Source organism: Carcharhinus amblyrhynchos, chromosome 3 (genome assembly GCF_965287045.1).
Source record: "Carcharhinus amblyrhynchos chromosome 3, sCarAmb.v2.hapA, whole genome shotgun sequence".
Taxonomy (NCBI): domain Eukaryota; kingdom Metazoa; phylum Chordata; class Chondrichthyes; order Carcharhiniformes; family Carcharhinidae; genus Carcharhinus; species Carcharhinus amblyrhynchos.
Window position 1 is genome coordinate 59663990 of NC_137326.1, and position 27090 is coordinate 59691079.

The 27090-nt window shown below is 43.5% G+C and overlaps 1 protein-coding gene across 5 annotated transcripts in view; it reads right to left on the reverse strand.

Annotated features, from left to right (window-relative positions):
• dock3 (dedicator of cytokinesis 3) overlaps positions 1 to 27090 on the reverse strand; it is a 965674-nt gene that overhangs the window by 275350 nt on the left and 663234 nt on the right. For all 5 annotated transcript variants that reach the window (XM_080184500.1, XM_080184509.1, XM_080184492.1 and 2 more), the window contains 2 exons: positions 12296 to 12393; positions 9724 to 9807 (listed from right to left, as the gene is read on the reverse strand). In XM_080184500.1, the coding sequence (XP_080040626.1) occupies positions 9724 to 9807; positions 12296 to 12393 (182 nt within the window). The remainder of the gene's footprint in view (positions 1 to 9723; positions 9808 to 12295; positions 12394 to 27090) is intronic.

The following is a 27090-nucleotide window of genomic DNA, read 5'->3' on the forward strand; positions in this document are numbered from 1 at the left end:
AGGAATATAAGAGGGCTAGATGAAGTGAGAGATCTTGGTATACAAGTACACAAGTCCACAAAGGCAGCAGTTCAAGTAGAAAAAGTTGTAAAGAAGGCATATGGAATGCTCTGCTTCATTAGCAGAGGTATAGAATATAAAAGTAAGGATATATTGTTGGAATTGTATAAAACACTGGTGAGGCCACAACTGGAATACTGTGTGCATTTCTGGTTGCCATATTACAGGAAGGACTGCTCTGGAGAGAGTGCAGAGGAGGTTTACAAAAATGTTTCCAGGGTTAAAAAAGCGTAGCTAATGAGAAGAGATTGGATAGATTGAGGTTATTTTCCTTGGAACAAAGAAGGCTGAGTGGTGACTTGAAAAAGGTGTACAAAATTATGCAGGGAAAAGACAGAGTTGACAGGATAAAATTGTTTCCCTTGGCGGTGAATTCTAGAACCAGGGGACATAAGGTAAGTGGCAGTAGGTGTAGAGGGGAATGAGGAAGAGCCTTTATTACAGAGCATGGTGGGTGTCTGCAATTTAATTCTCAAATTGACAGTGGAGGCAGAGATCCTGAACTCTTTTTAAAACTACCTGGACATACATCTTCAGTGCTATTAGAGACAGGGCTATGGGATGAGTGCAGGAAGTTGAGATTAGAAAGGGCACTGGCTGTCATCGGGCCGACATGAACAAGATGGGCCAAATGGCCTCTTTTTTTTTTTGGTTCTATGTTTCTATATGTGCCTGAATCACGGAAGGTGATAGGATGGTTTGAGAAGGGTTGTGAAAGCATATGACACCTGAGACTTTATCAATAGGGCATAGAGTACAAAAGCAGGGAATTTATGTTAATAGAACATAGAACAGTACAGCACAGTACAGGCCCTTCTGCCCTCAAACTTGTGCCAAGCTATGTTCGAACCCAAGATCAAGCTATCCCAATCCCTTTCATTCTGGTATGCTCCATGTGCCTATCCAATAACCGCTTGAAAGTTCCTCAAGTGTCCGACTCCACTATCATAGCAAGCAGTGCATTCCACACCCCAACCTGTCTCTGAGTAAAGAATCTACCTCGGACATCCTTCCTATTATCTCACACCATGAAGCTTATAGTTATGTCCCCTCATAACAGCTACGTTCACCTGAGAAAATAGTCTCTGCATGTCCATTCTATCTATCCCCCTCATCATCTTATAAACTTCTATTAAGTTGCCTCTCATTCTCCTCCACTCTAAAGAGAAAAGCCCCAGCTCAACCTTTCCTCATAAGACCTACCCTCCAAACTAGGCAGCATCCTGGTAAACCTCCTCTGCACTCTCTCCAATGCTTGCACATCCTTCTTATAGTGAGGTGACCAGAACTGCACACAATATTCCAAACGTGGTCTCACCAAGGTCCTGTATAGTTGCAGCTTAATCCCATGACTCTTAAACTCAAACCCCCTGTTAACAAACGCGAATACACTATAAGCCTTCTTCACAGCTCTATCCACTTGAGTGGCAACCTTCAAAGATCTGTGGATATGAGCTCCAAGATCTCTCTGTTCCTCTACATTCCTCTGAGCCCTGCCGTTGACCCTGTAATCCGCATTCAAGTTTGTCCTACCAAAATGAATCACCTCACACTTACCAGGGTTAAACTCCATCTGCCACTTTTCTGCCCAGCTCTGCATCCTATCAATGTCTCTTTGCAGCCTACAATAGCCCTCCACCTTATCTGCTACTCCACCAATCTTGGTGTCATCAGCAAATTTACTAACCCAGCCTTCAGCCCCCTCTTCCAAGTCATTGATAAAAATCACAAATAGCAGAGGACCCAGCACTGATCCCTGTACACCGCTGGTAACTGGCCTCCAGTCCAAAAATTTTCCCTCCACCACCACCCTCTGTCTTCTATGAGAAAGCCAGTTACTTATCCAATTGGCCAAATTTCCTTCTATCCCGCACTTCCTTACTTTCTTCATAAGCCTACCATGGGGAACCTTATCAAACGCCTTACTAAAATCCATGTATACAACATCAACTGCTCTACCTTCATCGACATACTTAGTTATCTCCTCAAAGAATTCAATCAAATTTGTGAGGCAGGACTTACCCCTCACGAAACTGTGCTGACTATCCTGGATTAAATTGCATCTTTCCAAATGGTCATAAACCATATCCCTCAGGACCCTTTCCATTAACTTACCGACCACTGAAGTAAGACTAACTGGCCTGTAATTACCAGAGTCATTCCTATTTCCTTTCTTGAAGACAGGAACAACATTCGCCACTCTCCAGTCCTCTGGCACAATCTCCTTGGACAGTGAGGACCCAAAGACAAAGCTAAAAGCTCCACAATGTCATCCCTTGCCACCCAATGTAGCCTAGGATGTATCCCATCTGGTCCAGGGGACTTATCGACCCTCAGGGTTTTCAAAATTGCTAATATATCTTCCCTTAGAACAGCTACCTCCTCCATCCTATCAGCCTGTATCACACTCTCATCCTCAAAAACATGGCCCCTCTCCTTAGTGAACACTGAAGAAAGGCATTCATTCAACACCTCACCTATCCCGACACCATGCACAAGTTCCCATTACTATCCTTGACTGGCCCTAACCTCACCATGGTCATTCTTTTATTTCTCACATATGAGTAAAAAGCCTTGTGGGTTTTCCTTTATCTGACCCACCAAGGCCTTCTCATACCACCTCCTAGCTTTCCTAAGCCCTTTTTTAAACTAATTCCTAGCTACCTTGTAACCCTCAAGCGACCCAGCCGAACCTTGCTTTTTTATCCTTACATACGCTTCCTTTTTCCTCTTGACAAGACATTCAACCTCCTTTGTGAACAATGGTTCCCTCACTCGGCCATTTCCTCCCTGCCTGCAGGGACATACCTATCAAGGACACGCAGTATTTGTTCCGTGAACAAGCTCCACTTTTCACTTGTGCCCATACCTGACAGTTTCTGTTTCCATCTTATGCTCCCTAATTAGAAATATAGAAACATAGAACATTACAGCATAGTACAGGCCCTTCAGCCCTCAATGTTGTGCCGAGCTATGTCCAATTCCAAGGTCAAGCTATCTCCTCCCTATAATTCTGGACTGATTCTTGCCTAATTCTTGCCTAATTGCATCATAATTACCCCTGCCCCAATTATAAACCTTACCCTGCCATGTAACCCTATCCCTCTCCATTGCAATAATGAAGGACACCGAATTGTGCTCACTATCTCCAAAGTGGTCCCCCACAAAAAAATCTAACACTTGGCTCAGTTCATTACCCAGTACCAAGTCCAATGTGATCCCACCTCTTGTCAGCTTATTCACATATTGTGTCAGGAAACCCCTGTACAAAAAACTGTACGCACTGTACAAAAAGTGTCCCATCTGAACTATTCGACCTATAAAGCTTCCAATCAATATTTGGAAAGTTGAAGTCACCCATGATAACTACCCTGTGACCTTCACACCTATCCATAATCTGCTTTGCCATTTCCTCCTGCACATCTATTACTATTTGGGATGAACATCATGACTGATCCTTTCTAACTTCAACCCATATTACCTCAGTCGGCAGATCCCCCTCGAAATGCCTTTCAGCAGCCGTTAAACTATCCTTGATTAACAATGCTACTCATCCACCTCTTTTATCACCTTAATCATGTTAATCATGTATAAAACTTGGCCTCAACTTGGGTATTTAGGAAGGTATTAGAGAGGGTGAAAAAAGATTCAGAAGAATGGCTTCAGAGATGAAGGACTTAAATTGAGTAGAAAGATTGGAGAAGTTTGGACTGTTCTCCTTGGAAAAGGTTGAGAGGAGATTTGATAGATGTTTTCAAAACCATGAGGCATTGGAACTCTAGATAGCGAGAAACTATTCCCAATGGTGAAAGATTGAGAAACAGAGTGCATGGATTTAAAGTAATTGGCAAAAGAAACAATGGTGATACAAGGGAAAATCTTATATCGTGCAGCGTGTTGCTAGGATCTTGATTATATTGCCTTAATACACGGTAGAGGCGGGGTCAATTGTGGCTTTTGAAAGATAATTGGATCATTATTTGAAAACAAAAAGTTTGCAGTGTTAAGGAGGAAAAAGCAGGAGAGAGCCATGTGGTGAATTGGTCCTTCCAAAGGCAAGTATAGACACAATGGGCTGAAGGGACTGCTTCTGCACTGTAATCGTTTCAGGATTCTATATGCAAAAGCAGGAACAGTGCAGAAATCATCCTCTTCTGGAGGATGTTATAGAAGTGGGAGAGTGTATGAGCACAAAAGGATTTGAACACATAGATGACAGGTTAACACAGAGTAGTTGCTAGACAAAGGGTCAATATCGGTCAGTGCATGCAGGGGTGATGAATGAATAAAATCTGGTGCCTTTGTATATTAGCAGCAGAACTTTGGATGACATTAAATTTATGGAGGGTAGAAAATTGGAGGCTGTCCAGTAACGTGTTGGAATTGGAATAATCATGTTTTCGGGAAATCAAGACGCAGATGAGGGTTTCAGCAGCAGATCAGCTGAGGGTGTAGTGTGGATTGCCAGTGTTACAGAAGTGGAAGTTGGTGGGTTTGGAAGCTGAAGAAGATGTGGGTTTGGAAGCTAAGTTCAAGTTCAATTTGGATGCCATGCTTGTGAAATTTGTGGTTTAACTTCGAACAGTAGCCAGGAAGAGGAATGGAATCAGTAGCTCATGAATGGAGTTCATAAAAGGGACCCAAAGATAACAGCTTTGGTATTCCCAATATTTAACTGAAGAAAATTGAAGGATGTCCTGATAAGCAGTGTAAATTAGAGGCTTTGGAGAATAGTACAATCATAAGGTACTTATTAATACCTTTTTAAATCCAGTAGTAATTGAGAGGTTAAGTGGAGAAAGAGAAAGCTGTCTTGTTTTGTGTTCTGACAGGATTAACTGAAACAAAGTTCACTGATTGTTGAATAGAGACATTCTTCACAAGATTGGCTTCCCACTCACCAGATAAATGGAAGGGATGTGTATTAAAGCTAGTTTGTTTATTTGTCACAGGTAGGCTTATATTAACATTGCAATGAGATTACTGTGAAAATTCCCGAGTGCCTGCTCAGATACACTGAGGGAGAATTTAGCATGACCAATGCACCTAACAAGCATGTCTTTTGGACTTGTGGGAGGAAACAGGAGCACCCAGAGGAAACCTATGCAGACACAGGAGAATGTTCAGACTCCAGACAGACAGTGACCCAAGCTGGGAATCAAACCCAGATCCCTGAAATTATGAGTCAGCGAGAGGCAAAACAGAGGAAATAATGTCATGTGGTGAGGCCAGCATATCTGCACAACGTGCAACCTTGAGGCTTATGGAATCTACACAACTGAGGGAAATAGATCTGTGTGACAAGGATCCCTGGGATTTGAGCCATGTTCATCTGGTTGAGAAGCTGCAACAATTGTTATTGGTGGCTAATAGGAACATAGAAAATAAGGGCAGGAGTTAGCCATTCGGCCCTTTGAGTCTGCACCACCATTCAATCTGATCATGGTTGATCATATACTTTCAGTAACCCACTCCCGCTTTCTCTCCATATCCCTTGATCCCTTTAGCCATAAGGGCCATGTCCAGCTCCCTCTTGAGCATATTTAATAAACTGCCCCCAACAGCTTTCTGTGGTAGAGAATTCCATAGATTCACAACTCTGAATGAATAAGTTCTTCCTCATCTCAGTCCTGAATGGCTTACCCTTTATTCTTAGACTGTGACCCTGGTTCTGCACTTCCCTAACATTGGGAACATTCTTCCCGCATCTAGCTTGTCCAGTCCCATCAGGATTTTATATGTTTCTATGCAATCCCTTCTCATCCTTCTAAATTCCAGTGAATACAAACCAGTCGATCCAGTCTCTCTTCATATGTCAGTACTGCCATTCCAGGAATCAGTCTGGTGAACCTTCGCTGGACCAGTAGCAAGAATGTCCTTCCTCAAAGTAGGAGACCAAAAATCTACACAATATCCAAGGTGTGGCCTCACCAAGGTACAGTATAACTGCAACAAGACATCCTTACTCCTATATTCAAATCCTCCTGCTTTGAAGGCAAACATACCATTAGCTTTCCCCACCGCCGGTTAGTATGGCTCCTGCTTTGCCCAAGACCACAAGAAACTACAAAAGGTCATGAACATGGCCCAATCCATCACGTAAACCAGCCTCCCATCCATGAACTCTGTCTATACTTCCCGGCTGCCTCGGCAAAGCAGCCAGCATAATTGAGGACCCTACGCACCCCGGACGTTTTCTCTTCCAGCTTCTTCCGTTGGGAAAAAGATACAAAGGTCTGAGGTCATGTACCAACTGATTGAAGAACAGCTTCTTCCCTGCTGTCATCAGACTTTTGAATGGATCTATCTTGCATTAAGTTGATCTTTTGCTACACCCGAACTATAACTGTAACACTACATTCTGCACTCTCTTGTTTCCTTCTCTAAGAATGATATGCTTTGTCGGTATAGCACGCAAGAAGCAATATTTTTCACTGAATGCTAATACATGTGATAATAATAAATCAAATCAAATCAAATCAAATCTCTGAATGCCAACCTTCAGCAAATGTTCCACCATGACACCCAGGTCACGTTGCACTTCCCCTTTTCCTAGATTGCCACCATTCAGATAATAATCTTCCTTCCTGTTTTTGCCATCAACGCGGATAACCTCACATTTATCCACATTATATTGCATTTGCCAAGTATTGCCAAGCATTTGCCAAGTTTTGCATCCTCCTTACAGTACACACTATCACCCAGTTTAGTGTTGTCTGCAAATTTGGAAATGTTGCATTCAATTCCTTTGTCCAAATCATTAATGTATAACGTGAATAGCTGGGATCCCAGCACTGAACCTTGTGGTACCCCATTTGTCACTGCCTGAAAAGGACCCGTTTTTTCCCATTCTCTGCTTCCTGTTGGCATTCAGCTCTCTATCCACATCAATATATTACACCCAACACCATGAGTTTTAATCTCTTGTGTGGGGACCTTGTCAAAAGCCTTTTGAAAGTCCAGTTACACAACATCCACTGGTTCATCCTTGTTCACTCTACTGGTCACATCTTCAAAAAATTCCATAAGATTTGTCAAGCATGACTTCCCTTCAGTGAATCCAAGCTGACTTGGCCCGATCCTGTCACCGCTTTCCACCACTCAGTTATTATCTCCTTAATAACTGATTCCGGCATTTTCCTCACAACCAATGTCAGGCTAATTGATCTATAATTCCCCATTTTCTCTCTCTCTCCTTTTTAAAAAAGTGATATTACATTAGCTACCTTCCAATCCACTGAAACTCTTTCAGAGTCTATAGAATGCTGTGAAATGATTACCAATGCATCCACTATTTCTAGGGCCACTTTCTTGAGTACTCTGGAATGCAGAGTATCAGGCTGTGGGGACTTATTGAGTTTTAATCTCAGCAATTTCCTCAATACAATTTCCTGAATAATGAGGATTTCTTTCAGTTCCTCTTTCATGTTTGACCCTCTTTCCCCTATTGGCTATAGCACAGCTGGTGTGAAAATAAATGAAAACTTTGAGGTTGCTGTTGAACCAGAAATTATGATGTCCCTGTATATTCCATGTACATGACATACTGTAGATGGGAAAGGAGAGGAGCAGGAGGAGGCAAAAGAGAGAGGGAAATGATAGTAGCTGCAGATGTCTGCATATCATCAGCATTCCTCTAAATACACAATGAAATAAAGAGAACCATTCTTTCATAAAAAGATACTTACATTGTCTTTCAAAATCCTGATTTTAGGGAGATGGAACCCCAAAGCACATCAATACTACAAGCTAATATTTTAATTTGTTTCTCAACACTCCTGAGGTACCTTTATATTTTAAATATATAATTTGTTTAAAGAAAATTAGTAAATTGGTCCTTCAGCTCACATGATTTAGCCTCCTCCAGCTTGTTTCTTGGTAGTGATCACTGAGATCATTGTATCTGTCATTTAGATTGGGAAATGGCCATGTAGATTTTGCCACCAGCTGGTGGAAATATACAGCTGTACAGGGTGTGTGTGTGTGTGTGTGTGTGTGTGTGTGTGGGTGGGTGGGAGGGGGGCGGGGACAGCACTCCAGGGGTCGCGGGCTGGTCAGCGATTGAATTGGCCAGCAAACAGGAGGCTGACAGCTCGGGGCCACTGTGCTGGTTTTAGCCTCTCCAGTGGGATTACTTCCCACCCCCTGAAATTTAATGATATTCAAGCTGATGACCTCTGCAGTGCACAGAATGTGGAAGATTCTTTCTGAACTCCCACTGAAAGTAACAGCGTGAATTACTCCAGCAAATTCAACACTTAGAATTTTTTTTCGGAGAAGGGCGGCACGGGTAGCACAATGGTTGGGCAGCACGGTAGCACAGTGGTTAGTGCTGCTGCTTCACAGCTCCAGGGACCTGGGTTTGATTCCCGGCTTGGGTCACTGTTTGTGAGGGGTTTGCACATTCTCCTCATGTCTGTGTGGGTTTCTTCGGGTGCTCCGGTTTCCTCCCACAGTCCAAAGATATGTGGGTTAGAAAAAAAAGGTTGATTGGCCATGCTAAAATTGCCCCTTAGAGTCCTGAGATGCAGGTTAGAGGGATTAGTGGGTAAATATGTATGGATATGGGCGTAGGGCCTGGGTGGGATTGTGGTCAGTGCAGACTCCATAGGCCAAATGGCTTCTTTCTGCACTGTAGGGTTTCTATGATTTCTATGATGAATTCTGCTCATACTATCTAATCTTTTTGTCTTGCACAAATCAGATAGCTTGCCAGAAATTACCAACAGGAACAGGGGAACAACAATTTAGTTTGCATGAGAGAAGAGTGCTGATCGTTTGGCAAATGGACCCTGAATGGTGAAAGTATTGCCTGCCTTGGAGAAATCAGCAGTGATCAGTTAACTACTCAACTTTGTTCAAATTCAAACTGGGCAGGTCGACTCTGATTGGTCATGACATTGCCCTGGGAATGGACAAGGGAATGCCTATTCCCTAAGCTTGTGTTTAGTACAAAAAGGTTAAATGTGTGGACATGTTCCTGCAAAGGATAGGTCCCTGAGTTTGAGTATCTGTGTGTCTTCTAGCCAAAGTGAGCCACACTATGAGTTTGACTGACAATCTTAAATTGGCCAGAAACACTCTCTTTTCCTGCATTGTTTACCCCCATTAGCCATACAGACCAGAATGGCCCCATTTCCAATTCTGCTGAGTCAGTTGTCAGCCTGCACAGAGACTCATTTTAGCTAGGTTTTCAAGGAAAATTGGTTAGGGTTCATTTTTCTAATTCATACCGAACATGCCTTGTGAAATGTGGATGTCATGTCAGAACAGGATTATGCACAGCTGTGTACCCTATATTTACTGTCTAGGTTTAGACCTGAGTAATGGCCACATGGGCAGTGAGTTATAGGAGGGTGTCTAAAACCGCAGCAAGCATCAAAGCCTTTAAGGAGGGGAGAAAATCAGGGGGGAAAACAAAATGATCATCTTAATTTTATTTTGTAATGCGGCAAATGATCTGCTTGTGCTGCTAGTTCAAAAAAAATTGAGGTGAAATAACTGACAGTCTTTTTTTTAACCACATAACACATTGGGACATAATCCCAAAAGCATTATTTGCCAATTGTCAGTATATCCTGAGAAAATCTCACCCCATAGTCTTCATCTCAGACAATTTTAGGAAATCTTAGGTATATAACTTACCAGATTAATGATACATACCAAGGATTGAAATACTAGCAGCCCATATTTCTCAGTGTTGTCATCTAAAATTGTAAACAAGGTGTCTAAAATATCCTGCAAAAACTGGAAAAGAGAAGAGAGATTTAACTAAGGGAAATGTTTCAGTATTAGTACCTATTTGCTAAGTTTTAACATTGAAACCAATTTACTTCTGAAATGAATAGATTTTTTAAATGCTGTTTAGAATCAGTCCTCTACAACAAGCACCCAATAACTTGGATCTTCTCTGAAATGGTTCACTAGATTGATACACCATGCAACACAGAGTCAAGAAGAAAAGAAAGATAAGATTTGACTAGTTAGCTGCTCTCTGTTGGGGATACTACTGTTGTTTTCTGCATCCTTTGCTAGATGGGATATTATGTTGGCACTAATTGCTATCCAGTGACTCCAACTATAAATGAAGATGCCAAGTGAGGGCTATCTTGGGATCCCATGTGCATTGGGGTTAACAGCCATTGGGTGAGCGGTTGGAGGGGTACTAGTGCCCACGGAAGTATAACCCAGCAAATAGTTACACTCTTTAACAATAGTTCTATGAATGAATATTGAGTAAGTATAGAAAGTAATTAATTTACATCTCACATGAAGCTAGCCAAAATTAATAATTTTTTCTCCGGCAGCTTTTATTTTTTCCAGGTCTCCTTGGTCCATGTACCTTTTCTCTCTCTTGAAACAGCAGGCAAGCAATCTACTTTCCACTTTCTGGACATTTGTGATCTGGCCAATGCAACATATGTGGAAGCAGAAAGGGACAACTTACCCTCCCAGTTTTACAAATGCTCTAAGTGGATAAACTGTGGCCGGGATTCTTCAGCCCCACTCACTGTTGGAATCTTTCAGTCCCACTGAAAGACTTTTGGCTGGCCTAACACATCCCCTGTGGTGAGTTCTGCCATGGTTAGTCCCGGCCTAAGTCTCTGCTTACCACTATCTTCCACAATAATTCCCACAAATCCTACTTTCCTCTTCCCTGCATTCCTGTGTTAACATTAAGATTTATCAGTCAGTATTATCGATCTTTCAGGATTGTCCTGAAGTATCCAAGAATTAAAGGTATGTTTAGGTACACTGCTGTAAGCAATCTGCGAGAAAAATTACAGCATTAAAAACAGCATTCTTTTCATTGTCTTCAAACATTTTAAATAGGTATAAAAAATATCAGAAAAAGCTGTCTAAAATTAAGAATTATGATGTGGAGATGCCAGCATTGGACGGGGGTAAACACAGTAAGAAGTCTCACAACACCAGGTTAAAGTCCACAGGTTTATTTAGTAGCAAAAGCTACTGGCTTTCAGAGCGCTGCCCCTTTGTCAGGTAAGGGGAAGTTCTATTCACAAACAATGGATGCACTGAGGATGGGCATGTTGGGGGACTAGGTGTACGCAGTGGAGGCAGTGGCCTAGTGATGATTGCTTTAAAATATATCCAATCAAAGATGTCAACCCTTGTCACTTACCCTTCTCCAACTTCTTTGATTCCTTGCTTCCCTCAAAAGACGCTCATATGATAATGTAGAACTTTTAAAGCCATATTTTTTGTATCTCTAACCGCTGCTTCTTCATAATTTATCTCACCTTCTGCTCTAATCTATTCAATTCCATTCTGCAAATTCAGCCATTTGCCAAAAATCTCAAAAAAAAAATCTCTTTAGCACAGGATGTTGGAGATTCTCATCATATTTGCCTCTAAATTACGCCCAATACAAGTGGTAATGGAAGCCTGGTGAATTTTCAACACTCAACACTACAAACACTAGAAAAGTTGAACATACTGTTCTACCTATGCACTGATTTACTAAGAGGGAGAGAATAGACAAAAGGCAGCATTAATAAGAAAATTTAGGAGGTGAAATGACAGGGAGGCAGAAAGGAGAAGGTTAAGAACTGAAATGAAGGACAAGGGGAAAGAGATAATAGGAGCAGAACAAAGCAAAAATGGAGAATGAGGGAGGGAGAGTGAGCGGCGGGGGTGGGGGGGCACTGGCAGTGAGTCCAGGGAAACAAAGGAATGGAGGATGTAGAGAAGGGTGGTAATAGGAGAGAAATGGAGAAGAGGTGGCACATGACACAGTGGTTAGTACTGCTGCCTGACAGCGCCAGGGTCCCAGGTTCAATTCCAGCCTTGGGTCACTGTTGGTGCACAGTTTGCACATTCTCCATGTGTCTGTGTGGGTTTCCTCCGGATGCTCCAGTTTCCTCCCACACTCCAATGATGTGTGGGTTAGGTTGATTGGCCAATGCTACATTGACCCTAGTGTCAGGAAGATTAACATGGTAAATGTGTGGGGTTGCGGGAATAGGGCCTGGGTGGGATAGTGGTTGGTACAGACCTGATGAGCCGAATGGCCTCCTTTTGTATTGTAGGGATTCTAGGTAAGGGAGAGGAGGTACAAGGATAGATGAGTGGCACAGAATGGAAATATGGAGAAGTGGTGAAGAGCGAAATGACAAAAGACAGATCTGAAGAAGTAAGTAGACAAGAGAAGGGCACTTTGTTGTCTGAGTATTTGGGCCATACTCTGGACACTATGATCTGAACTGTGACTTACTTTAACTATTTCTTCACCGCTGACATGACGTAGTCTCCCCAGGATGTCCATCACCCTGTCTGGCTGTGCTTTCCATTTCAAAAGGGCAAGGAGGTCAACTGCAATCAATCAGAAATGATGTATTAAATTTAGTGGATATTAGAATGTGTGCTAGTCAATACAGTAAGGAAGAAGTGGGGATCTCAAGCAGGCCCTCTCCACATTTCTCTGCATCTCACAATCTTGAGCTTCCCTCTTCCCTCAAAGAACCAGTGAGCTTGTGCAGGACCAGTCAGCTGGAGTGAGATTTCAGCCAGAGTGAGGTTATCAGGAATTTGGAGCTGAGTGGGAATTTGGTGTTGAGGGGAAAGAGGTGCTCATCTTTGGCAGGAGGGGAGAGGTAGACCTAGGAGGGAGACTTGAAGGCAACTGAGAGGTAGAAAGAAATTGAACCATGATATTACAGCCAGCGAGTAAGTGATTGACTGGTGATTGGTAAGTAATTTTTCCTTTTTTCTCTTGGCATTGTAGGTGTAAGTTAACCTACAGGTTAAGTCATGGCAGGAGATCCCAGACCTGTGTCATATTCCTTGTTCGATGTGGGAACTCAGGGACCCTTCCGATGTCTCTGGCTCCTTTGTGTGTAAGAAGTGTGTCCAACTACAGCTCCTGTTAGACCACTTGACGGTCCTGGAGCTGCTTTGGAGGAAGTCGTGGATAGCACATTCATTGAGTTGGTCACACTGCAGATAAAAATTACTGAGGGGGATAGGGAATGGGTGATCATCAGACAGAGGAAGAGTAGGAAGGCAGTGCAGGAGTCAGTCCCTGAGGTCATCTCCCTTCAAAACAGATATGCCATTTTGGATACTGATAGCAAGATGGCCCACCAGGGAAGATGGCAGCAGCCAGGTTCATGGCATTGTGACTGGCTCTGTTGGGAACAGAGTGGCAGAGCTATAGTGATAGGAGACTCAATTGTAAGGAGAACAGACAGGTGTTTCTGTGGATGCAAACAAGATTCCAGGGTGTTACCTCCTTGGTGTCACAGAGCGGCTGCATCTGTACCAAGATGTCTCAGAGCAGCTGCATGATATTCTGGAGGGGGAGGGTGAATAGCCAGCTGATGAGGTGCATATAGACATCAACAATGTAGGCAAAAAATGGGATGAAGTCCTACAAGCTGAATTTAGTGAGTTAGAAGTTTAACTAAAAAGTAGGACCTCAAAGGTAGTAATCTCAGAATTGCTACCAGTGTCATGTTTTAGTCAAAGTGGGAATGTCAGGATAGCTAAGATGAATATGTGGCTTGAGAGATGGTGCAAGAGGGAGGGATTCAAATTCCTGGGACACTAGAACTGGTTCTGGGGGAGATGGGACCAGTACAAATTGGACAGTCTGCATCTGGGCAGACTGGAACCAATATCTTAGGGGGAATGTTTGCTAGTGCTGTTGAGGAGGGTTGAAATGAATACAGCAGGGGGATGGGAACTGACGCATGAAGTCAGAGGGAAGTAAAGTGGGAATAGAAACAAAAGACAGTAAGGGGTAAAGTGAAAGGCAGAGAAACCAAATTCAAAAATCAAAAAGGGCATAGTACAGAGTACAGAGTCTGGAGAACTAAGTGAATGGGACCAGTGAGGATAAGAGAAGTAAAACACAAGGAAAGTGTACAAAACATTACTGGATAGGTGGCCTAAGAAAGCAGGGCAGAGAACAAGGGAAGTCTAGATTAATTTATTTCAATGCAAGAGGCAGGTGAACTCAGGGCATGGGCATGTGGTTTTGGAATATTATAGCTATCACTGAAACATGGCTGAGGGAGGGGCAGGACTGGCAGCTCAGTGTTCCAGGGTGCAGATGCTATAGGAAGGGGAAGGGGAGTTGTATTTTTGATTAGGGAGAATATCAAGGCAGTACTGAGAGGAGACATATCCGAGGATTCGCCTGCTGAGACTAAATGGTTAGAACTGAAAAATAAGAAAGGAGATATCACTGTGATAGAATTGTACTACAGGCTCCCAATTAGTCAGCGGGAAATTGAGGAACAAATATGTAAAGAGATTACAGACATTTGCGAAAAAAGTAGGGTGGTAATAGTAGGGAACTTTAACTTTCCCAACATTGACTGGGACAGCCATAGCATTAGAGCCTTCCATAGAAAGAAATTTGTTAAGTATATTCAGGAGGAATTTCTCATTCAGTATGTGGATGGCCCAACTAGATAGGGGGCAAAACCTGACCTTTTCTTGGGAAAAAAGGAAGGGCAGGTGACAGAAGTGTTAGTGAGGGATCACTTTGGGACCAGTGACCATAATTCCATTAGTTTTAAGATAGCTACGGAAAATAATAGGTCTGGCCCAAAAGTTACAATTCTAAATTGGGACAAGGACAATTTTGGTAGTTATTAGAAATGAACTTTCAAAAGTTGATTGGGGGACTCTGTTAGCAGGCAAAGGAATGACTGATAAGAGGGGGGGCTTTTCGAAGTGTATCAATCAGGGTTCTGATTAAGCACATTTCTTTTAGATTGAAGGGCAAGGCTGGTAGAAGTAGGGAACTCTGGATGACTTGGGATATTGAGGCCCTGGTCAAAAAGAAGAAGGAGACATATGATATGCATAGGCAGCTGGGATCAAGTGGTTCCCTTGAGAAGTATAGAGGTTGTTGGAGTAGAGTTAAGAGAGAAATCAGGAGGGCAAAAAGGGGACATGAGATTGCTTTGGCAGATAAGGCAAAGGAGAATCCAAAGAGCTTCTATAAGTACATACAGGGCAAAAAAGTAGGGAGACAGTAGGATTCTTCCGGATCAACAAGGTAATCTAGATGCAGATCCACAAGAGATGGGTGAGATCCTAAATGAATATTTCTCATCAGTATTTACTGTTGAGAAAGGCATGGATGTTAGGGAGCTTGGGGAAATAAACAGAAATGTCTTGAGGAGTATACATATTACAGTGCTCTTAAGGCTTATCAAGGAAAGGTATGACCACATTAATGGGGTTGTATTATAGAATTGGAGGAGCAAATCAGCAGAGAGATAGCTGACAACTGCAAGAAACAGAAGGTTGTGATAGCAGGAGATTTTAATTTTCCACATATAGATTGGGACTCACATACTGTTGAAGGTTTAGACAGGGTAGAGTTTGTAAAACGTGTTCAGGAGAATTTTCTACATCAGTATATAGAGGTGCCAACTAGGGAGGATGCGACATTGGATCTCCTATTGGGAAATGAGTTAGGGCAGGTGATGGATGTGAGTGTGAGGGAACACTTTGGATCCAGTGATCATAATGCCATTAGTTTCAACCTGATCATGGATAAGAATAGATCTGGTCCTCAGGTTGAAGCTCTGAACTGGAAAGAGGCCAAATTTGATGAAATGAGAAGGGATCTGGGAAGTATGGATTGGCACAGGCTGTCCTCTGGTAAGGATGTAAATGGAAAGTGAGAGGCCTTCAAAGCAGAAATTTTGAGAGTGCAGAGTTTGTATGTTCCTATCAGGATTAAAGGCATAATAAATAGGAATAAGGAACCTTGGTTCTCGAGGGAGATTGTAATGCTGATTAAGAGGAAGAGAGCGTTGTATGAAATGTACAGGCAGCAAGGAACAGATCAGATGCTCGAGGAATATAAAAAGTGCAAGAAGCTACTTAAGAGGGATATCAGGAGGGCTAAATGAAGACATAAGGTTGCTTTGGCAGACAGGGTGAAGGAAAATCCAAAGAGCTTCTATAGGTATGTTAGGAGCAAAAGGATAGTGAGGGATAAAATTGGTCCTCTTGAAGACCAGAGTGGTAGACTGTGTATGGAACCAAAAGAGGTGGGGGAGATACTAAACGGTTTTTTTGCATCCATATTTACTGAGGAAACAGGCATGGAGTCTACAGAAATAGGGCAAACAGCTAGGGAGGTCATCGAACCTTTACAGATTAAAGAGGAGGAGGTGCTGGTTGTCTTGAGGCAAATCAAAGTGGATAAATCCCCAGGACCGGACAGGGTATTACCACGACCTTGAGGGAGGCTCTTGAGGGAAAACCACGTATTACCACGACCTTGAGGGAACTTGCAGGGGCCCTGGCAGACATATTTAAAATGTCTGTATTCACGGGGGAAGTGCCGGATGATTGGAGAGTGGCTCATGTTGTTCCGTTGTTTAAAAAAGGTTCCAAAAGAAATCCGGGAAATGATAGGCCATGTTTGATGTCGGTGGTGGGCAAGTTATTGGAAGGTGTGATAAGGGATAGGATCTACAAATATTTGGATAGACAGGGGCTTAATAGGAAGAGTCAACATGGCTTTCTGCGTGGTAGGTCATGTTTGACCAATCTATTAGAGTTTTTCGAGGAGGTTACCAGGTAAGTGGATGAAGGGAAGGCAGTAGAAGTTGACTACCTGGATTTTAGCGAGGCCTTTGATAAGGTCCCTCATGGGAGGTTAGTTAGGAAGGTTCAGTCGCTAGGTATACATGGGGAGGTAGTAAATTAGATTAGACACTGGCTCAGTGGAAGAAACCAGAGAGTGGTTGTGGAGGATTGCTTCTCTGAGTGGAGGCCTGTGACTAGTGGTGTGCCACAGGGATTGGTGTTGGGTCCATTGTTGTTTGTCATCTATATCAATGATCTGGATGATAATGTGGTAAATTGGATCAGCAAATTTGCTGATGATACAAAGATTGGAGGTGTTGTGGACAGTGAGGAAGGTTTTCAAAGCTTGCAGAGGGATTTGGACCAACTAGAAAAATGGGCTGAAAAATGGCAAATGGAATTTAACGCAGACAAATGTGAGGTATTGCACTTTGGAAGGACAAACAAAAGTAGAACGTACAGGGTAAATGGTAGGACTCTGAAGAGTGCAGTTGAACAGAGGGGTCTGGGAATACAGGTACAGAATTCCCTAAAAGTGGCGCCACAGGTGGCTAGGGTTGTAAAGAGTGCTTTTGGTACATTGGCCTTTATAAATTGGAGTATCGAGAATAAAATTTGGAGTGTCATGGTAAGGTTATATAAGGCATTGGTGAGGCCGAATTTAGAGTATTGTGTAAGTTTTGGTCACCTAGTTACAGGAAAAATGTAAATAAGGTTGAAAGAGTGCAGAGAAGGTACACGAGGATGTTGCCAGGACTTGAGAAGTTGAGTGACAGAGAGATTGAATAGATTAGGACTTCATTCCCTGGAGCGTAGAAGAATGAGGGGAGATTTGATAGAGGTGTATAAGATTTTGATGGGTATAGACAGAGTGAATGCAAGCAGGCTTTTTCCACTGAGGCTAGGGGAGAAAAAAACCAGAGGGCATGGGTTAAGGGTGAAAGGAGAAAAGTTTAAAGGGAATATTAGGGGGGGCTTCTTCACGCAGAGTGGTGGGAGTGTGGAATGAGCTGCCAGATATAGTGGTAAATGTGGGGTCACTTTTAACATTTAAGAAAAACTTGGACAGGTTCATGGATGAGAGGGGTGTGGTGGGATATGATCCAAGTGCAGGTCAGTGGGACTAGGCAAAAAATGGTTTGGCACAGACAAGAAGGGCCAAAAGGCCTGTTTCTGAGCTGTAATTTTCTATGATTCTATGGTTCTAAGGTAGACAAATCCCTGGGACCTGGTGAAATGTATCCCAGGACATTGTGGGAGGCTAGGGAGGGAATTGCGAGTCCTCAGACATATTTGAGTCATCGACAGCCACTGCTGAGGTGCCTGAAGATTGGAGGGTAGCAAATGTTGTGCCTTTGTTTAAGAAGGGCTGCAGGAAAAAGCCTGGGAACTACAGATCAATGAGCCTAATATCTGTACTAAGTAAGTTGCTCAAAGGTATTCTGAGAGACAGGATCTACAGACATTTAGAGCCACAAGGACTGATTAGGGAAGTCAGCACGGCTTTATGAGTAGAAAATCATGTTTCATGAATTTGATTTTTTAAAGGGGTAACCAAGAAGGTAGATGAGGGCAATGTGGTTGACATTGTTTACATGGACTTTAGCAAAGCCTTTGACAAGGTACCGCATGGTAAGTTGTTACATAAGTTAAATCTCACGGGATCTAGGGTAAGGTAGTCAATTGGATACAAAAATTGGCTTGATGACAGGAGTCATGATGTAGAGATGCCGACGTTGGACTGGGGTAAACACCATAAGAAGTCTCACAACACCAGGTTAAAGTCCAACCAGTTTATTTGATAGTAATCCCACAAGCTTTCGGAAACGCTGCTCCTTCATCAGGTGTGTGGAAGGTTCTGATCAGAGAAAGGCATATAAAGTCACAAGACTGTTCCCTTCCTGTTGGTGAACATTTCAGCGGTCATGGGCATTCGGCCTCTGATCTTAGGGTAAGTGTTCTCCAAGGCGGCCTTCACAACACACGACAGCGTAGAATTGCTGAGCAGAGACTGATAGCCAAGTTCTGCACTCATGAGCATGGCCTCAACCGGGATCCTGGGTTCATGTCGTACTATCTATAACCCCCATGACTTGCCTGGGCTTGCAAAATCTCACTTACTGTCCTGTCTGGAGACAATACACATTTCTTTAACCTATGCTAATGCTATCTCCTCTCACATTGTCCGCATCTTTAAGATTTGAATAGCAAGTTAGCTGTAAATACTTGCATACTAATCAGTATTCAGTAAACTGTGTGTGACTTTATGTGCCCTTCTCTGATCAGAACCTTCCACACACCTGACAAAGGAACAGCGTTTCCGAAAGCTTGTGGGATTACTATCAAATAAACTGATTGGCCCTGGAGGGAGTGCAGAGGAGGTTTACTAGGCTGATACTGGAGTTGAGGGGATTGAGCTATGAGGAGAGGCTGAATAAACTAGGCTTGTACTCGTTAGAGTTTAGAAGAATGAGGGGAGATCTCATTGAGACGTATAAGATGATGAATGGGATGGATAGGATAGAGGTGGAGAGACTCTTCCCGCTCAAAAAAGACAGTAGGACTAGGGGGCACAGCCTCAAGATAAAGGGGAGGCGGTTTAGAACGGAGTTGAGGAGGAACTTCTTCACTCAAAGGGTGGTGAATCTCTGGAATTCTCTGCCCGTTGAAGTGGTGGAGGCTGCCTCGCTAAATATTTTTAAGAAGCGGGTTGATGGGTTCTTGATAAGAGAGGGGATTAAGGGTTATGGGGAGAGGGCGGGAAAGTGGAACTGAGCCACGACAGATCAGCCATGATCTTATTGAATGGCGGGGCAGGCTCGAAGGGCTAGATGGCCTACTCCTGCTCCTATTTCTTATGTTCTTATGATTGGACTTTAACCTGGTGTTGTGAGACTTCTTACTGTGTTGATGACAGAAGACAGAGGGTGCTTGTTTTTCAAATTGGAGGCCTGTGACCAGCAGGGTGCCTCAGGGATTGGTGCTGGGTCCACCATTATTTGCTATTTATATTAGATTTGGATGAGAATTTAGGAGGCATGGTTCATAAGTTTGCAGATGATACCAATTTAGGTGGAATAGTGGGCAGTGAAGAAGGTTATCTAGGATTGCAATGGGACCTTGATCAATTGGGCCAATGGGCCAATGAATGACAGATGGAGTTTAATTTAGATAAATGTGAGATGATGCATTTTGGTTGATCAAATCGGGGCAGGATCTACTCAGTTAATGATAGGACATTGGGGTTTAGTTACAGAACAAAGAGATCTAAGAGTACAGGTTCATAGCTCCTTGAAAGTGGAGTCACGAGGGCAGGATAGTGAAAGCATTTGGCATGCTTGGCTCCATTGGTCAGAATGTAAATGCAGGAATTGGGATGTTTTGTTGAAGTTGTACAATTCATTGGTAATGCCACACTTGGAATACAGTAGATAGTTCTGGTAACTCTATTATAGAAAGGATAAAATTAAACTAGAAAGAGTGCAGAAAAGATTTACTGGGATGCTACCAGCACTTGATGATTTGAGTTATAAGGAGAGGCTGGATAGACTGGGACTTTTATCCCTGGAGTGTAGGAGGCTTAGGAGTGACGTTACAGGGGTCTATAAAATAATGAGGGACGTAGATAAGGTAGATTGTCAACATCTTTTCCCAATGATAGGGAAGTCTAAAACTGAAGGTATAGGTTTAAGGTGAGGGGGAAGAGATACAAAAGGGTCCACAGGAGCAGTTTTTTTCATTCAGAGGGTGGTGAGTGTCTGGACTGAGCTGCCAGAGGCAGTAGTAGAGGCAAGTACAATTTTGTCTTTTAAAAAGCATTTGGACTTTTAAGATGGGTATAGAGGGATCTGGGGCAAATGCAAGCAATTGGGACTAGCTTGGTGGTAAAAACTGGGTGGCATGGACAAGTTGAGCCAAAGGGCCTGTAAACATCTGACTCTTCAAAGGTTCATAAATGTCTTTATTTTGAATTCCAATCATCAAGATGATTAAGGAAAATAATGCATGAGGTGGTTTCCAATTGTCTTCCTCATGTGTGATTAAAAGAAACACAAGTCCTCTTCCTGTCTGTGAACAGCCCTTGTCCTTTGAGGTTCTAGTTCTTCTGCCATCACCGCTGAAAATGTCCTTGTTCTGCCACTGACCATGGCTTGTAACCCTAATCTTGGGACCTTTATCTGGGCGGGCAACTTGCAGAAAGGAGAAATGACCATGAGTCTCAAATTATCCAAATATTAAAATAATAGCAACTACCACTCATCACAGAAACAAATCACAAGCAGCAATGCTTCTGTAAATTATTCAAGTCTTGAGAGTCTTCAAAGTCTTCAGACGCTCAGAAGTCCAATGAGTTTATAGGAAGATAGGAGCAGGATTAGGCCACTTAATCCCTTAAAGTTGCTCAATCAATCAATGAGATCATGGTTGATTTATGACCTAATTCCATATTCCTGCATTTGCCCCATAGCCCTTAATACTTACAATTAACAAAAGTCTATCAATCTTTTTAATAGTTGATCTCGCACCAACTAGTATTTGTGGATCAGAGTTCCAAATTTCTATCATGCTCTACGTGTAGCAATGTTTCCTAAAGTACTCCTGAAATGTCTGGTTCCAATTGTTAGAGTATGCCTGCTAATCCTTTCTTCCCTTTAAAGTCAAATTACCCCATAAATCTTCTAAAAGCCAAGGACTACAATGTTAGTATGCATGATCTCTCTTTATAATTTGAACCTTGGAGGTTAGATAGCATTCTGATAAATCTATATTTGCACACGTTCCAAGGCCAATATTCTTGCTAAGGTGTGGTGCCTGAGAATGCTCACACTATTTCAGTGGCAGAATTTTAACATTTGTTTTGTAAGTGCAGTGATGGGTAATTCTGGGGGTGACATTTTCGTTGGCTGGAATGGTGTCAACCCATGCCCAATTCCATGCTTGCGGTCGCATAAGTTTTGCATGAGCGAGCATCACTCTGAATCATCTCGTGGGTCAGGAGCAAATTTTTCTGTCTGCTGTCATCTCCCGAGTTCGGAGGTCTCGGTACTATATTTAAACACCAGTGCAACATATTCATATCACTCTCCCCAGCTTAATTGTTTTCATCAGACCTTGCAGGATGTCAGCAACCTACAGACAAAAGGCTAGCAGTATCAAAAAGATGTCTGTACTCTATTTCAATCACCATACCTTTGAGGTTTTGATTTGAGGATTCTGGGGGCAAAAGCATGTACTTTACCCCAGGGATGGCTCAAAGAAGCAATGCAACCTCATCTCTCCAGTTTGAGAAGTTGTTGCTCAGGAGGTCAGGTGAGGCTTCTAACCATGCCAGAAGCACCACGCAGGGTTTGTCCTCTCTCAAGTACCTCTAGTATCAAACTCTGAACATGGCATCAAGTACTCAAATGGCTGCACTCCTCACAAATCTCACACATCCATTAGTGGTGGACACATAACAGCACTCATGTTCTCATGGACACCTCCACATCATCACCATCCCATCTATCATGTTGCTCATAGTCCATCCCTCTGATCACATGCCTTTCTTTCATCTTCATACAGGAAAAGCTTCTACAACAAACATGAGTGAGCCCAGACCAGGGGCAAGAGAGAGCAGAAATCATAATTCGACAAAGTTGCAGCTGACCTTGCTGGGGAGGACAGGGAGTGCTCCTGTGGCAAAACTGTCACTTATTTCTTGCAGATGCTAGCAGATTAAGGTTACCCATGCAACTGAGCAGTACTGAGAGCACAGAGACCACATCTGAAAATGTGGAAGCTCACAAGGAACAATCACAGGACTCTCCCGCATCCTTCACCATGCAGAGGCACACATCTTGGTGCAGTACAGCTCTATGTTAGACTTAGTGTCACTTTCTTGTGTACACCTCACAGACATGTGCCCACAGCAGAAAGAAACAGGGACAGCCCAGGTATCAGGCACTCAAGATGGCTGCTGGAGACCAGCTAACTGTTCAGTCCTTGTTAGATAATGAGCCTCTGGAAGCAGCTGCCTGCTCACTGATAGAGATGCATTGGTTGACAGCGGAACAACAGGTAGAGATTTGATAGTCACTCAGCAGACTAGAGCAAAAGATGGAGGGGTCCATCCACATTCTGCCTAATGTCCTGACTGCGACATGTGAGCCATTCAGGGTCATCATCAGAAGGTTGGCGACCATCAATGAGAATTTGTTCTAATAGCTCTTGCTGGATTTGTGCTTGGCCCTGCACTCCATTGCCACACACCCTGATGGGCACCATCAGAATGAAGGCAACATGGGACCGATGCACCTAAAATTCCATCCAGTTGCCTCATCTCCTGCAGGACTCAGACCAGGTCCTTTGGCATGCATAGGAAGGATGAATGTCAGCTGGACACCCTGGGTGCCTCCATTCAGGATACTCCAAGGGTTTGCAGTCTCTTAGAGTCTGTTCTGCCTGTGCCAGTATCAAGTCCAGCAGCACAAACCACCAAGAGTGCTTCTGCCCTGGGAATTGTGAGCATCATTATGTATCTCCTCAGCTCAAGTCTGAGGGTGACACATTGGAGTCACCAGTGAGTGTTTAAGTGGATAGGCCTTATCTCCCAGCAACAATCCTTGCAGATGTTCTGGTTCCTTGAAAATCTCAGGCACCTGGGAGTGATTGAAGATGTAGGAGTTATGGCAAATCCCAGAGTAAAGCGCACACATGTTCAGGATGTGCACTGCAATGGTCATGCAGTCTATAGCACCCTGCACATTTGGGAAGCCTGAGATTGCTGCAAAGTCATTGAATCATTCAGCCATCTTTCCTTATCCAGAGTAAACCTGACATAAGGATGGATCATCCTGTAAAAGGCATTGGTTACTTCCTTTATCAGTGATGTGTTGCCAACTGACATATGTGGCACAGTACCCCTGTTGATCCCTGGCAAGGCCCAAGAGCAAAGAAACTGAGTGCTGCTGTCACTTTCAAAACCAGTGGTGAGGGAAGATTTCAAACTCGCATAACATCAGGTCTTCAGAAAGAATATGGCAAATGTGATTTATGAAGTTTCTGGACAATCGCAGCCGTGCCCAACACTGCCTTGCACTCATGTATAAGTAGGAGACTCCTTGATGATAATCCTTGGCGTGGCAAGTCCTCCCCGTTATCTGGGTCTCTCCTCCTCAACCTCTTGTTCATGTTCAGGCTTCTTCTGGCCATGTTCCCGAGGTGGTGCCTCCTGCATGTGCTTTTGCCTTTCTACTTCCTTTGCCTCCTCCATTGAATGAGAATTTAGAGAAATGCAGCCTATTCATTCACACTTTTGTCTTCTCTATGAAATAAAACATCAAATACAACAATGGTTAAAGGCTGCAGAAGGGCAAGTGTGATTAGGAGAACAATGTGAGATGTGTGGCTGCATGACTTTAGGAGCTTTGATAGCATTGTGCCTGATGCAACCTTACCCCTGAGACCCATAGAGGTAACTAACATTCCATTCTAGAGCTGTGGGGCGGTATTTTACAGTCTTGCCCAGAAATTTCCATTTGAGGTCAACAGAGATTTCCATTGTTGGACCCTCCCACCTGATCTGATTCCATGGCAGTTAAGGTGATGGAGTTCCAGTCGTGATATCTGGAGTCCTGTGGAGGTGATAAGTTGTGAATAAAGTTATTTAACCAAAATAGCTCTGCATTCCATTCTTTGAATTGCATAACCAAGGTCTTTCAGCTATCCACTGTCAATGAGTGAAATCCGTTTAGTAATTAATGAATGACGTTAATTGTTAACCCGTGACTTCCCTTCCGCTCTGACAAAGGGCATCCTGACTTGAAACTTTGAGTTTGTTCTCTCTCCACAGATGCTGTCAGACCTGCTGAGATTGTCCAGCAGTTTCTGCTTGTCTTTCAGATTCTAACATCCACAGTATTTTTGCTTTTAACTTCTGTTCTCTGATGGAATGGCAGCTGTGCCCCCTTCACTACTGCCTTCACTCTCCAAGGCTGCATTCTTACATTCCATTTTGTCAATGTTGAAATTTTAATGTGGGGTTATTGAGTTGTGCCTAGCTCTTTAACAGTGCAGAATGAAATTTGTGGCTTGATGTTACTTCTTGGGCAAATGGTTCCCTATCCTGTATAACTGACCTGGATCTTGTCTACTTTAGTGGCACCACCAAATGAGTATGCATCCCAGGAATGAGCCCCATAGCCCAGCTTAGCGATCCTTCCACTCCTCCTCATAACCCTCTCAGGCAGAAACTGTCTTTACTTTGCATGAAAGCATTGTTCTCGGACTTCCAAGGTGATGGTGCTTCACCTTTACTAAAGGGCAGAGTTTGACTCTCCCTCCCTCACTGTCTGCGTGCCTCTGATTGACCTGAAGCCTTCAAAAGTGCAGGTACAAATACCACTCCTTATTTTCCAGCCTTCCCACTGATGGTGGATTCTGTTCTTGTGGACATTTCCACCCTCCCCCCACCACCAAGCTCATCATCTGCAAAGCACTCATGGCGTATGTGGACCTCTACCCACACCATCTGGAAGCTGTGACCTCCACCACATTATGTCTTCCCTGTCTACTGGCTACAGATGTCCCCAGTGACCACTATCATTCCCTCTGAAGCCCAGTACAGAGCATGCCAGACCCAGGGACATTGACTGTATGACAGCTCTGCATACCAAGCTGCACATTTTTCATGTGTAGCACACAGCCCTTGCTCCTTCCTGGAGCTAGGGTACACAAATGATTGCTGCGGCATGCCTGCTGCTCTTTTGCACTGTCTCCATCTCCAATTTCTGACTGTGAGATCCATATACCCTGAATTGCCAATAATCTGTGACTTCTTTCCATTTCTCAAGAGGAATGTCTGCTCTCTGACTCCTGTCTACTCTCTGACTCCTGTCTACCAGCCCCCAAACTAGAACGGGAAGTTTGACATAGTTCCCGTTTCCTAAATGGATATGACCAACAGTGCCTCTCAAGCCACTACAGCCTCAATTTTGGAGTCCTGGTGTGAGCTATCCCTAACATGCCATACTAACAAACTCCCACCCCAAATTCTGGAGCCTGTGTGCATCCCCTTCCAGAAAACGATGTGGTATCATTTTGATCCCTGATTTGTCAACATTTCATGCAGCTATGTCAGGATTCAGCTTCCTGACTTCTGTCTTCCATTGTTCACCATCCTCATCCACCATCTTGTCCCCCTTGCCCTTTCCCTGCTGCCCTTGAACAGCTTTCATTCTACAATGCGCTGCTTGTGTTTACCCTTCCCCCCAACTGCCCTTACAAAGCCCTCTTTCTACATTGCGTCCCATGTCTTTATCAGCTGCACCATCTGCTCACTTTGCAATCCCTCCTCATCAAACTTCCGTTCACTGCAGTGAAAGGTGAAGGACAGTGCTGTCCAGGCAGACTCTGGTGTGTGGCAATGGGAGCAGAAGACTCCTGAATTCTCCAAGCTCAGCATAGTATTGATCGGAGTTAGTGAAAAGGGAAGGTCTGTGAGTGCAGCAGCACAGCGCTGTCCATCATGGCCAGCTTAGCATTGAACTAAGGGCACAAATTGATCACTGTTGGGTGGGAGGGAGGAGGGATCAGTCTGGTCAGGTGGAGGGGATCACGATAGGCCATGGGCCCTCTTGGTAACTGGAGGGTTGCTGTCTTTAAGCCATTGAGGCAGGCTAAGAGCAGCAGAGGTTGAGTGGCAGGTTTCTCAGAAGCTAGTGACCTGCATTTGTGCAATGATGCCCTCTGTTGCTCTCAGCCAGTGCGCTATCCTTTCCCCTACAGGCGAGATACCATTTATGTTGTTTTTTTCATGCACTGTGTACAAAATAGCAGATTTGAACTTGCCCAAAAAATGGATCTGGAACTCTACCGTTTTCCTGCCCATCCTGAATTTAGAATTTTTTTGGTGAGATCGCTTCCCAGTGTGTTTATCTGGTCACAATATTGTGCAGTCTGGGTTAGTGTCTCCAGGCTGAGTCCTTGGTCATTGAGAGCTGTTGAATGGGGGCATATGCCTTGCTTTGATTCGGCGCTTGCAACCGAACATATCACAGACTTCATCACTTCCACTGATACATACAGAGTGCTCTCGCTTTCTAAAGATCAGGCCCAGTCATCAGGCCTTGTCCAAATCCTTGCTTCCTGCCCTCCCACCACTCATTTCCAGACACACTTCCTCCTTTGATACCCAACCCCCTCTCCGTCTCCCCCATTCTCCTGAAGTGATGGGATAATGGTAATATCACTGGAATAGAAATCAGAAAATCCAAACTAATTCTCTGGGAACTTGGGTTCAAATCACACTATGGGATTCAATTAATTAATCTGAAATATAATGCTAATCTAAGTAATGGTGCCATGAAACTATTACCAATTGTTATAAAACATTGTTCTCCGGAGCATTGAACCTGGTGGCTGTGGCTGTGGTGAGTGACTGATTTGAATTAAAAACCGCTTTTTTCCTCT